Source organism: Dysidea avara, chromosome 1, assembly GCF_963678975.1.
Source record: "Dysidea avara chromosome 1, odDysAvar1.4, whole genome shotgun sequence".
In the NCBI taxonomy this organism is placed as follows: domain Eukaryota; kingdom Metazoa; phylum Porifera; class Demospongiae; order Dictyoceratida; family Dysideidae; genus Dysidea; species Dysidea avara.
The window spans coordinates 65068830-65083474 of record NC_089272.1 but is presented as its reverse complement, the minus strand read 5'-3'; the positions used below and the strand labels follow the sequence as shown (position 1 = coordinate 65083474).

The following is a 14645-nucleotide window of genomic DNA, read 5'->3' as shown; positions in this document are numbered from 1 at the left end:
ATAATGGATATGCCACCAAGAAAAAATACAATTCCATTGTGTGGTAGCATTGCAGACTGTAACTATGTATAGACACAATAATATAGTTTACATGTAGGTAAATAAACAGTAGCAAGTATAACCACACAGCAATTATCAGCCTAGGGCACATTTTGTGTATGTAGTGTATGTTATCTCAATCATGTAATTACGGCAATGTTTATAGTTTCTGTCTCAAAGTAAAATAATGCATGGTGATGACAAAACAACATAAATTAAAATGAAATGAAACAAACAAAACCACAATTGTTCTAATCAACAAGAATACGGTTTTCCACTAAAAGCAGGTCAGTGGACTGAGTGGAGATAGCAGTGAGCTCTGTTGATTGTAGTTTTCTGCTCCCATGAATACCCAGTACAGCAGAACCAAGAGTACATAATAAAAATAGGGAGGGAGAGTGTCTAACTGCCAATACAGCCTGTACAAAATCACTGCGTATTATTGAATAGACAATGATCTTTGAACAAATTAACACTTTTACTGATGATAGAGATCTGTTGATAGGTGTTGAGTGCTGTTGATAAGTGTTGAATAATGTAAAGCTTTTGCTCGACCAATGTGTGGATTGTCTATAATACGCAGTGATTTTGGCTGAAGGTGTCCTAGTTAGACACTCTCCCTCCCTATTTTTATTATGTACTCTTGGCAGAACGTAACAGTGAAGACGGCAAAGCACAGCACATCCAAGAAAGTGTCTGGTTGTAAGAAGTATTGTGCTTTTGTGACAAAGTGATCTCATTCCTGGCACTGAAAGGTTTCAGGTTGAGAGCTGTACATTTTCACACACAAAATTATCAGCTGAAAACTGTGCCAGCGTTCTCCACAAAATGGCTTGCCAGGCCCAATGCAGAACTACTGGTAGCTGAGTGCCAGTACATCAATGGTGTAGCAATGGCATAATGATGTGTTACACAATACTGTACAACATACAGGAGATGCACTTTATACTATAGAACTGTATGCAGCAATGTATTATTGGTACTGAACACTGGAGATGGAAATAATTTAGCTAGCTGAAGCCTGGTAAAGGATAAACAGAAGTATACAAAATAATACAAATATTCAACTAATAATCATGTTAACATACTTTTTATCTTGTTCATCACACATGGAGTGTGTCCACTGCAAGGGGGTAACACACAGGCACTCACTGTAAGTAGATCTGCGACCGCGGTCTAAGTCAAAGGTCAAGGCCACCAAAATCGTGCCAATTCAATGGTCAAGGGTAAAAGCTTCCAACCCACAATCGAAAAGTGCTGAAATATCGTCGCTAAGCCACCAGTCAAAGCGAAATTTCGACCGGTAAAAGTCCAGTCGCAGATCTACCTACAGCACGTACCTACGTGACACCCCCTTGCACTGGCACCTGGCATGGCAACTTGGAACACTGTGCCACCTGAAAACAGCTTAGAAACATTTGTAATCTTGTTGTTTACGTGTAAGGAGGCTTCTGGCTCTCCTGCCACTCCTTCGCACAATCTAAAATTAAAGCATGGGTGTGGTACTGGGCGTTATATAGAATTACACGTATGTTTAAGTCATCAGCACAAACAGGCGCAACGATTATACGGTGGCTGTGCCTTTGTTCACAGGCGAATCTATCCCTGGTTAGTTTATGTCTCTAGGCCTCGTAGTTTTCTCAAACATTAATTATTTATTTATGACATAATTTTAACCATATTTCATATTATTCTTAGTACTTGGTTGTATAACTAGGCCCGGGGCACATACAACCAAGTACAACCAGCAGTGGGACAATCTACTAATAGGGCATGTAAAAACAGTGTATGCATGGTCATCACAGTGTGTGTAGGTGGAAAAGATACACATATATACACAGTAGCACATACAATAAACATAAGTGATGCATTTACAATCCGCGACTAAGTGGTGAAGGCACGATCAAAATAATCATGATCCCAAATCAACCTTTGTCACAATAGTGACAGATATAACACAACAGTGGTATCATAACTAGAGGCCACCAGTAGTTAAGTGCTGGTACATTATTATTGTGGCAATGGCACAGTGATATGTACACAGTATATGCATACAAAACTTACAGGAGAGAGCTATACATCATTGTAGTATTGTATGCAGCAGATACATTATTGGCAATATCACCGAAGATGGGAAATATTTAGCTATGTAGCTAGCCAATATATAGCACAGTATCAACTAGAGGTCACTGGTAGAAACAGATAGCCAAGCCAACCAGAGCCTAGCAAGCCCAGTGGAAGAATATAAAAGAATAAACAACACAAACAAACCAACAAACATACTCCTATTAATCTTCAGTCTTGTCTTGTGCAGCTGGCTGTGTGAACTCTTCCTTGTGTTTGTGTAGGCGCCGTAATTAACTGTTTTGTGGTGTACGTTATATGGAATAACGTGGCTTTTTTTAGTCACCAGCACGAAAATGAGTATGCATTATACGTTTGTGCCTTTGTTCAATGGCAATTCTATCGCTGGTTAGTGCATGTCTGCATGCCTTGTAGTTTTTGCATACATTAATTCATTATTATTTATGATGTAATTTTGACTGCATGTCGTATTATCTTTAGTACTTGGTTGTATAATTATTATTAACACTTTACAGTGGCCAGCACTGAAGGTCTGACAGCAACATGTGCTGCAGCTTTAGGATTACCTAACCTAACAGGAACTGGAGACTTTAAATGATTACTTAACCTAGCTAACAATAAGGTGAAACAGAAAGGCCAAAGAATGTGTTGGTTTTTGCCTTGTAACTCTATAGCTGTAAATACGATTTCTTTCAAACCACGTTGAGCTGTGATGGTTAACCTATATGCATACCAATTTTTAAGATATTCCCATAAGTGGTTTACCCTGTAGGCGTGACAACAAGTTGGCCTTTTTTAACGCTAATAATTGTCCATAGCTCTATGACTATTAATTTTCACTTAGGCTCCTAGGCAAGTAGTAAACACCTCATACAGGCTCTGCCTTCTGTGTTCACCCTCCATTGCCTAACTGGTAAAGTTGATAATAAATAAATAACTAAATAGATGGTTAAATTTCTGAGGGGGTAAACTCTCCCAAATCTGAGCCCCTAGGCTGGAATTTGTACACTTTAGGGCAAGCTAATCTAAAATTATTTCATCTGCCATTTAGACTGTCCGACTGCTCTAATAGAGTAATTGTGAATGGAACACAAAAATATAGACATGCGCTAATATCTAATGACTTCTTGAAATATTTTTAATTACTATTTATAACCCCAAAATTATAGAAAACATTTCCAAGTCTTGGATGGCTTCCCAAAAGGCATTTTTGAAGTGGATCCATCAAAAATTAGGAACTCACTGAGTTGCGTCTACATTTTTTTGCGATTAGTCATTTCCATTCTATTCTCATTACCAATTATTTGTTGGAGGTGTGGTGACAACATGATGTAACTATGACATCCTTATTTATTAGATGAGTGAGGACACTTCTGGTGGTACTGGTTGGCAACGGTGGCAGCTGGCAGTTGCTATTGGTGTACCAGTTACCATAGCAACGGGTTGTGCACTATATTACTTCTGGTCAAAGGAAACACACTCATCTGGATCACATGATCCCATTAACAAGACCACTGAGCAAGATGCACAAGCTTCAGTGTCAAGGTATGTCTGTCTGTATGTGTGTTTGTGTGAGGCAGCACGAATAGCCAAATGGCTAGAGCATTGGTCAAAAGGTTCCAAGTTTGATGCCCGGTTATGCCAACTTTGACTGAATGAATTCTTTGGCAGAGCTTTGTTGATATCTGCAGCATTTTCATTTATGATGGTGAGAAGGTCATTGTGCACCTCTTCATCAACTTCAATGTATTGATCTGATATCTGCTGTGCTTTAGCTAGTTGCTCCTCTGCCACCTGCAGTCTAGCTTGACATTCCTTTAATTTTGTAAGGGTATAGGTCTTGCTGTTGGTACGACTACTGCTCACGTTTTCTGCTAATGCTGTCTGCTTATATCGGTGGTACATTGCTCTTAAGATTGGCCGATAATTCCTACATGTTTTGCACTGTCCATCTGTATCAACAAATATGTCACATTCTACTTGACGAATAGTGTTAGAGATAGTTCTATCTTGGAATGCAATTTCATGGCTATCAATTGTTGCAGCTGTTTCACCTGATAAGCTTAAAAATTTTCCTTTTCTATGTTCTACTATTTCCTCAAATTTGTCATCACAGTTTCCAATACTTACATGTGCTACTGATAGTTTCTTTATTACTTTTGAGACAACATCATCATTGCAGATATGAGATGGCAGAGAGGACAAAATGCTACAGCTTTTAACCTCTTTTTCATAATAGTGACATTTCAATGTCAAGTCATCAAATATTGTTATTGTAGTTTGCACGGCTACATTGCTGTTAGAGTTATAGATGGTATGGCATAGCACAATGTTAGGTGTGCCTCTGATCTGTATCCAACCACCTGGTAGAGTTATACTGCTAAGGTCACTATTAATGGTGTTTAGACAAGGTTGTGGAATCTGCTCTGGTTGGCTGCTATCATGGCTTATCTGTAACTACATAGTGATTGTTTGCATACATTATACACATGTATTAATTTAGCTTGTCTCTTGTACGCTATTTGTTGCCGATGTTTTTTACTACATAGTTTTAGTTGTCTTTTACCCATTACATTAGTTATACTGACAACAGCATCAGCATGAACACTGGCTAGCATACACCAGCCACCACTGCAGCTATAACAACTAGCAAGTGGAATGAATGCATTCCTGCATAATTGTACGTATGTGTTCATCACAACTCATTTGATACATAGGGCCATAGCCAGACTGTTACCAATGCATGTACAATTATACATGACATGACTTTAATGACAGGTCTCTTCCATGAATTAATTCTATTTGAGCTATCAGAGAGTGATTTAGTGTCAGCAGCTTAGCCATAGCTGTGACAGAAGTGTCTGTTTTATTAGGGTATTTCTGTGTACCACTCACAGCGCTTTCCAATGCAGCATTAGTCTAGATGCAAAGGCCTATATAGGCTCAGAGGATCCGGATTCTGGCTATGTCCCTGCTTATGCAACACCGTATAATATATATTGCCACATTGAAATGATGTCATTTAGAGTCTCACCAATATCGGGTGAATTTAGACGACTCACTCTTTTAGTAAAGTTCTCCTATGTTTGGTTCCACTTTGTGGGTGGTTTTCTAATAAAAGAAACAGACAGATTAGCTTGAACTGTACCTAAGCAGACGCTAAGTGGTTTAAACTTTCATTAACAATTAACCAGTTTAAGGCAAGCTACTCAATATTTGAAAAAAACTAAAGTTATGGTTCCCTCGGGTTAACAGTACGTTTCCTATTTGGCACAATGGTTAGGGTTAATCTACTTTAGAGTAAAAATAAACTGGTTTATACTGTCAATTTTCCACAATTTTCACCTTTCGACGGATTTTTGGTAGCTATACTTGTTTCTGCGCACGCCAAACAAACTTATTACTAACAGTGCAACTAACCAGCTATCCATTAAGCACCTGTCTCCTCCGACGAAACTTGTAATTATTAACTGAGCTTTTGATAAACAGTTGGCAACGCCCCTTTTCACCCGTAACGAAGATGTTTGTGACGTAACCTATGTTCGCCCAATGAAATGTACGTGTTTTGGGACGTCACGTTATTGCGTTTCCTATCCCTATTATCTATGATCGTATCAAACATAACTGCAATGTTATACTCAACTTTTGCTTGAAACCACAAATTTTTGCAGAGCAAAACTTTTCCCGTTCACAGTCAGTATCTGCGTATCTCCAGTTGAAAGAAGCACACCTAACTAATGATCACTGATGTGTTGAGTAGCATTGTAGACCTCAATAGTGAACCTTGCTATATGTCTCCCTAGAACTGCTTCTTTATTTAGCTATGTTCAGCCTGTTACACAGTGTTGCAAATGAAGAACACGAGAAGCGCCTCTGCAACCATCCCAGTCACTACAGAAAATATGAACTTAGGGAAGCCACCACAAATTGACACCTTGAATTATCAGTGAAGAGAACTGGATCACAAAGAAGGACAAAGGCAAGTCCATGGTATGCACTGCAATATGCCAAAAAGTGCCTGTCAGGCTGAAGTGACATCTAACACCCCGTTCACACTATCCCGGGTTAACCAGAGTGTATTATTGAACTCGAGTTAGTGCTTCTTCACACTACTGCATCTGACATAATCTCAATAGTGTGAGTGCCGAATAATAATTAGCTAAAAACAAGTGCACAAGCTTTTGATTATTTAGGCACTTAAGAAAAGGCACTAGAATTATTGCGAGGAAGCGTAGAACCAGCTGAAATACGTCGTACAATGTTGTAGCCACCATGTTTAAGGTGGCGCTGAAGTAATTATGTGAAGCCGCACAATGCCCATTTGCCGCAATTAAAATTAGCCCACGCATTTAATTAGCTATTTTAGGGTGCTGGAGAACTCCACTTGTGAACCATGTAGTCTAAGTCTAAAGGGTTGTTATGATAGTCTGTAATGTTGTAGCTTAACATGCCAAGTTTCGTGAAATCACCCACTTTAATTTCGTGCCTATTAAACTCTGAACTTACGAGCCGATTTTTAAAATAACTCAACCTAGAAACAACCTAGCGCTAGGCTGCTTTGGTTCTTATGGTTTCTCACCTTGTAGAACAACTGTATGGATTCCTTTTTAACAATAACAACATGGAAACTGGTTAAAATGCAAACCCGCATCTTTCAACGTGGGATAACACGTCTGTCAAGAGTGAATCTCGAAAAATCGATCCATAGCCCTGTAAAAAAATGCTACCCCAGTGCCTCTGCCAAATTTTTGGGGCCTACAGTACATAAATATAAAGTTATTTCACGAATTGTGAGACAGTGTAGCTGGCCAGGGCGTGCTCCATAATGCAGTAATCACGCGATGACAGCTGGTGTTGTTTGCCTGTGAAGTTACCAGAGTTTTGACAAGGTGATGAAGTTAGTATGTGAATATCATTACTTGTATCAGCAATAGTAGCCTGACAGTATGATAGAGATGGTTCTTTCAATATTTCGAAGTACTTCGCTTTGTTTTATAGTTTTCCATGTTTTTTTGTGCATGGCCACAAACATGATGTCCCATTAGCCTTGTAAGGCTTCATTTGATTACTTCAGTGCCACCTTAAGCTAGTGGGTGCTCCTTTCGCCAGGAATATTATCACGTCATTTGAACATAACTGTCACAAAGTCTACCAGAACAACGGTGCGTCGTAGCCATTTTGAAGAACAGTTTTTAGAGTGTAGAATGTACTTGCTGTGTGGCCAACAGAAGCAAGTTGAGTCTAGCAAGTTATATTGTTAAGCTGAGTTGGCCAGCTCGGAATGCATTCACACTGTATCCTATCCCAGGACAACCCATGCCAGTCCACCTCTCCTTGCCATGCTGGACCCGGTTTGGCATGGCTCGATTGATTCACACTGCAATTTTTGTTTTGAACCATGCTGTGCTCTACTTGGGTTAGAAGGTAGCTATAGTGTGAACGGGGTGTAACTTGTCTGAAGGCATCAGTCATTCATTAAAAAATTCCACTAAAAATTAGGTATTGAATTGGTTATACTGCCAAGTCACCATTGTGAGGCTGGTTTCTGATCAATATTTCTTATGAGAAAGCCTAAACCTCCTTGATCTCTAAACCACAGAACCCTGCCCAATTACTCTTATCCTTGAAGGTTTGGATTTTTCTGGCCAAAATTATCACCCAAAAACCAGCTACCTCACAATACCTTCATGGCACCTTGGCAGTATTGGTTAGGTATAAGCAAGCCCAAAAGTGCCTTCAGCACGACCCTAAATGCTTTCAATACATTGTTACGGAATAAAATTTATTCAATGGAATTTTCTGCTTGCCTGCCTGCCTGCCCGCCTACCCGCCTGCCTGCCTGCCTGCCTGCCTGCCCGCCTACCCACCTGCCTACCCACCTGCCTGCCTGCCTGCCTGCCTTCAGAGAAGCGTAGCCTGATAACGGCTAATGCTACAGGCTTGATTTTTTCACTGTTCAACCTCTTTTAGCCAGACAGCATACCAATGCACACATCCTGGACTTACCTTTGTCCTCCTTTGTGTCCCATTCCTTTTTGCTGACAGTCCAAGGTGTCGATTCGCAGTAGTTCGTTGGCTTCCCTATGTTTGTAAACATTGTTCGTATTTTCCATGGTGACTGGATTAATTGCAGAGGCACTTCTTGTACTGTTCTTCATTCGTAACACTGTGAAACAGGATAAACATAGTTAAAAGTGAAGCGTAATGCCACTTCACTTTCAAGTCAGTATTGAATTGATAGTTGGGGCACACGTTCAATCGAAAACATACCTGTGATGCCATCCTTTCTTTTGATGCAGTATGTGCAGGTTCACCAGTCATAATAATGTTACAAAAAAGGTGAACAAACAATTATAAGGTATACTAGTGGACACGTAATCCCTAATTCAGTCTTAGGACTAAATTAGGGATTACATGTAAATCTGTAGATGTGGATGACCTCTCTTGTTTCCCTATGATCCCTAATCAAACTTAAACTCCTAATGTTTCCTTAAACTTATAGAACATACACTCACACTCCAATAGAGCTGTCATTTACAATTTGTGATAACGATGGTTGGAAAACTCAGGTAATAGTATCTTGTGGTTTATTTAGTGTCACTACTGAAGATAATGATGGATCACAAGATCAAAACAATGGATTGCATGATCAAAACAATGGATCACATGATCCACCTCATGTTTCCAAGGTGAGAGCTACCTATTATACATGGTAACCATAGTAACACTGCAGCTGGAACTAGCTGAAGCAGAGAAGACTAAAGGAAACAAATATTTTAAGGGCCGCAAATATGATAGTGCCTTGAAGTGTTATGAGAATGCCATACAGATGTGTCCTCCTGAGAACCCTACACAGAAAGCTACCTACTACCAGAATATGGCGGCATGTTATGATCTAATGGTGAGCTATTATTAGTAACAGTTGTTGCCTTATTAGGCTATCAATTGCATTGTTAGAAGCTACCAACATTTAAAACATAATAATTAACAGTACGCTATTATTGCCATTTTTGTTTCTTACCTTATTAGGCTGCAAGTGAAACTGGCACAAGCTACAAGGTATGTCTATGTGGCCTCCTGTTCATTGTTACTATGACATCTCACTGTTACTATGACAATAGGATAGTTGTTACCACGAAGTGATACGATTGACTACGGAAGGTGGGGTGGTTGTCATGTTAGTGGTTACTATGTATACTACTGTAGCCATACAACTGAACAACAAGTATGTGAAAGCATATCAGAGACGTGGTAAAGCCAGAGAACATTTTAAGTTGCATAAGGAACAGCTATATGGTGAGGAGATTGTGTAATGAAGCCCTATTAGTGATGTCACTGTACAGACATGACAGCTACCATGCTGCTCGACCCTCAACAACAAATGGAACAACTACAGGAAAAGTGTAATGATGTTGTCAAGGTCTGTGAACATGTGAGATTTATAGACCACGCCTCTTGATAGATGAGAGATTGACTTGAGATACTCTATTATAGCAGTCACCCTAATAGAACAGTCACACTTTTACAGCTGTATGCTTTAACAAAATAAAAACTAACTAAAATGAAGTAGGGATCATCTAAGAGATTAAAAGTTGTGAAACAAGAGGTGAATGAGTGTAGCTCTGTGAGAAAATTTCCTATGTTGGCATTGAACATAATCTTACAGTACTACTGTACTGTATCTACTGTACTGTATCTACTATACTGTATCATACAGTACTACTGTACTACTGTACTGTATCTACTGTACTGTATCATACAGTACTACTGTACTACTGTACTGTATCTACTGTACTGTATCATACAATACTACTGTACTACTGTACTGTATCATACAGTACTACTGTATCTACTATACTGTACTACTGTACTGTATCATACAGTACTAGTGTACTATATCTACTGTACTGCATAATACAGTACGTATATGTTAAAGCATTGCCGCGAGTGCTATATGAAAAATAAAGTATGAGGCACGCAGCTGAGATGCTAATAAAGCACAAGGCAAAGCCGAGTGCTTTATTAGCATCGAGGCCAAGCGCCGAGCACTTTATTTTTTATGTAGCATGAGCAAGGCAATACTTTAAATGATTTATGGAACTTTCTAGTCGTGTAGCTTCACCATACACTAGGACTCGTAATTAACACACGTTGCACAAACTATTAGCAGCCTGAATGCACACAAACTAGTTTAACAAAGTAACTCACGCGTAGTTCACCATATTTTGGCATGGTAGATGTTCATCACGTATTTTTGCAGGTTATAGTCAAAACCCACAATCGATTCTATTGTGACACATGGTGAAGTATTTCCGTGATATCTCCATAACTTGTCCGTTTACATTAACAAACGTAACAGCAACGTTTCCTTCTCCCACCCACCATCGAAGCATTTAGGTATGTCTATAAAAGCAATCCAGTGGTAGAACTCGTATTGGCTGGGGTGATTGATCACTCAGTGAGGCGAGGCTATCAGCCTTCACTAGCTTGGGTGATTAGTCGTACTGGCGTGAGCGCTGCTAAGGCGTGAGCGCTGCTAAGGCACGTGGGCAACTGTGCTTTATTGCACCACAAAGGGTGCTTTATTGTACGAATAAAGCACTCTTTGTGGGCAATAAAGCACTGTTTGCCCTAAAGTGTACTTTATGAAATTTAAAGTACACTTTTTCCTTTGATCTCGCCCACGGAAAATTCTATAATGTATGATACAGTACTACTGTACTATATGATACAGTACAGTGGTACTGTATGATACATTACTACTGTACTGTATCATACAGTACTACTATACAGTACAGTACGGTATCAACTGTAATTATTGTGTGTACACCATTATCCGAACACCTGTGTGCCAGTTCAATCATAAAAGTGTTCAGATAAGTGAATTTGTTTGCCCATTCAGAGTTCTGTTCAACTACTCTAATAGAACATACACTTACTCTAATAGAACATTCACCTAATGACGAAATACTCTAATAGAACAGTCACTTATACTGTTCGGATAATCAAGGTCCTAGTGTAGTGAGAATAATACAATATCTGACCCGGTCTGACATAACCAGGCTTATCGCCAAAAGTATAAGCTTTCACTAAGGGTAGACAAAGTTTTGGGGTAAAATGAGTTTGTTATATTGACATAAAGATATACCATTCCTCCATCGTCATGTGTCATGTGATTCAGAGAGTTGTAGCAGCTGGCTGGAAGCCATTAGCCAACACAACATGATGACACCATCCTAATAGAAAGTGACAATAGACTATTTCATACAATCAGTGAACAACATCTGTTTATTGTCTGCTTTTGTATAAATGTTCTTCACATTGTCATCAGTGGTTCTCCAAGTCATCATAACATGCTACCTTCACCTGCAGCTGATCCTTCAAGGCCACGACACTTGTTACCTACAGAGTAACGCACCATACGTTGCACCTCTGTAGCTTCTTGCTGCGTACCAAACGCGGAGTTTAACGAAATCATCCCATTTGTTAAATCAGCTGGTTGGCTTTTTTTTCTCGTAAATGCATGATAACATCGAGTGCTGCGAGAGTTCTTTCTGCCCTGAATTTACTGAATACTGACGAAGGGATTAACTACTACCATGCCATTGAGGCGCTTATTACAGATTATTTCAATGAAGGCCGCAGTAATGATGAGAGCAGGCTGCAGTGATGATGAGAGCAGGCTGCAGTGATGATGAGAGCAGGCCGCAGTAATGATGAGAGCAGGCCGCAGTGATGATGAGAGCAGGCCGCAGTGATGATGAGATCAGGCCGCAGTGATGATGAGAGCAGACTGCAGTGATGATGAGAGCAGACTGCAGTGATGATGAGAGCAGGCTGCAGTGATGATGAGAGTAATGAAGAATGTAACTGCAGGAATGAAATAGTTTAATCAGAAAATACTTTTGAAAATAATTAAACACCTGTTAGATCCACAACAGTCATGGAAGTACAAAATGATGGAGGTTTGTGTACATAAAAACATTTTGAATACACATTAAAATGCTTCTGTATGACAGTTGCTACTCCAGTCAAACTGGGTGGTGGCATTGGTGATGTTTCAGATGAAGGTGTGTCACTTTGTCAATACTAGTACAACTCGTAGAATTTTCTGGAATAGTGGAATTCCAGATGACATTGAGTCAACATTTCAGCCACCCAGTAGTGTTATCCCTGATACTGTGTGTACTCCACAAACACCTTCGTCCACATCATCAACATCAAGACAGTCCACATTATCAACACCAAGACTGTCCACATCATCAACACCAAGACAGTCCCATCATCAACATCAAGACAGTCCACATCATCAACGTCAAGACTGTCCACATCATCAACACCAAGATTGTCCACATCATCAACACCAAGACTGTCCACATCATCGACATCAAGACTGTCCACATCATCAAGATAGTTCATATCATCATCATCAAGGCAGTCAACATCAAGATGCTCCGCTATCAACACCAAGACAGTCCACATCATCAACATCAAGACTATCAACAAGACATTCCTTGTCCTGAAACTTGTGTCTGTACATTGGCAGATGGGAAGCCATACATGTTCTTGAATTGTTGACACCTGTATCTTCTTCAACTAGATATTGTGGTATTGGAGTCTGTGATGACGATGATGTGGGAGTGTGGAGTGGTCACAAACCTGCCAAGAGAGACAAGCATTGATTATACACACAATTTTATGTACACCAATCCTAGTGGCTCAACACAGCCCAATGTCCTACAGAACATTCTGTAGGTATTGGCAAATCAGTTTCCTTATATAGTCATTGGGAAGCCATGTGGTGATCTCTTTTGGATCTGCTAACAGAACAACATGGTGATATTAAAGATAGCAAACAGTTTATACCACCAAAAAGAGAAGGTACATGGACCAATTTCAAACTTTAATTAATGATCACCTTTATACAGATTATTAGTGAAGCCAAGGTCCATCTAGACACGGTCACACCTCAGAGGTTGTTGTATCACAATGCCTGCGAATCCAGCAGAGAAACCCTGAAAATAATTTTCACTCTCATTGTTCTTATTACCTAAGAGCCATGAGATGACAGCACATTACAGCTTTGACATGGCACAACAGGTGAAAATGTGCTATATATGTGTACACACACACACACACACACAAAACTTTACTATTAATGGGCTCACTATCCCAGCAACCCTTTGCAGCCTAGCCCAATTTATTTTTTGATGCCATGGAAATGTGGTGTATACTGTGAGGCGGTACCCCAAGACAGGCAAGCATAAGTGAATGATATCAATACACTAGGTAACATACTTGATTGACGAGACCTTCAATGTCAGCAAGGGAACCAACTCTATTATATCAATGCTTCATCATTTCTTTGAAACACATGGACTAGGGGAGACTTTGGTACATCTGCATGCAGACAACTGTACAGGGGAGAGTATATCCTAATGTGGCGAGTTCTTATCAGTCTACAGGAGGAGGTAATGATATAATTTTTACTAGTCGGGCACACAAAATTTGTACCCAACTGGTGCTTCGAACTCCTATAACAGAGATTCTAGAGAGCAAAGACTTGACAAGATTGCCAACTGTGTCTCTGTGTCTTCTTCGATGAATGTACCACAACTAGTTAGCTCACTGGATGGAGTCAAATTTGTTTCCATGGAGCGGGTATTTTAAAGAACAGGCCATCAAAACTGCATTGAAGGGAATTAGCCATCAGATGTGCTATTTCAGATATACTCCACCTGGTGCAGTATTTGTCAAATCAGTAGGATCAAGAGCACAGTGAAAGATCAACTTGCTCAAGAAAACACTACATGGGGACCATCGGCTGACAAACTGCCCCCAGTTGCTAAATGAAAAATCATATAACTTTATTACACCAAGGCCACTTGCTGTAGTTTTAGCTTCTGGTAGGCATTAAAAAAACAATGGGTGACCGAAACAAGTGGATATCTATATATACTACAGTGGAACCTGTCTATAATGGTCACCTTGGGACCAGATATATCTGGCCTTTATATACAGGTGGCTGTTATAGAGAAAACCTGTATAAGGTGGTCAGCAGCATTTTAGTGGCTATGGCCGTTATAAATGAGTGATTATTATTAAGAGGCTTGCGCCAACCGCAATGTAGTAATATATTTAGTACAGAAAGGACAAGGTGAGCTTGTTATGAATGTTGGTTATAGCTATTGAATACGTTTAAGCAATGAAGCCTAATAGATTATATAGTATTCATTGAAAGGTAGGAAGTGTGATAATTGTGCATTAATTGAAACGGCCATAAGAGGTAGCGACCGCTATATGAAGGAGAAAGTTATGTATACAGTGATTCATAAGCGAATTCTTGGTTGGCCATTATACGCATTAGACAGGTGACCGCTTAATGCAGACAACAATGCATAAATTTGTATGGGAAAATATTTGGGACCTCATGTCCATGGCCGTTATGCAGAAGTGAGCGCTTAATCCAGGTAACCATAACACTAGTTCCACTGTAGTATAAGATTATTAATTTAAAAATG

At 39.7% G+C, this 14645-nt stretch overlaps 1 protein-coding gene across 3 annotated transcripts in view; it reads left to right on the top strand.

Annotated features, from left to right (window-relative positions):
- The window catches only part of LOC136241408 (mitochondrial import receptor subunit TOM70-like), a 47421-nt gene that overhangs the window by 15397 nt on the left and 17379 nt on the right, over nt 1-14645 (top strand). Inside the window, exons 2-9 of one of the 3 annotated variants that reach the window (XM_066032601.1) lie at nt 2640-2746; nt 3482-3669; nt 8720-8813; nt 8858-9025; nt 9154-9183; nt 9246-9285; nt 9331-9420; nt 9468-9544. In XM_066032601.1, coding sequence (XP_065888673.1) covers nt 3482-3669; nt 8720-8813; nt 8858-9025; nt 9154-9183; nt 9246-9285; nt 9331-9420; nt 9468-9544 — 687 coding nt within the window. In that variant the 5' untranslated portion in view covers nt 2640-2746. Of the gene's footprint in view, nt 1-2638; nt 2747-3480; nt 3670-8719; nt 8814-8857; nt 9026-9153; nt 9184-9245; nt 9286-9330; nt 9421-9467; nt 9545-14645 lie in introns of those variants that run through there. The other 2 variants (XM_066032615.1, XM_066032605.1) reach the window with 2 other exon arrangements.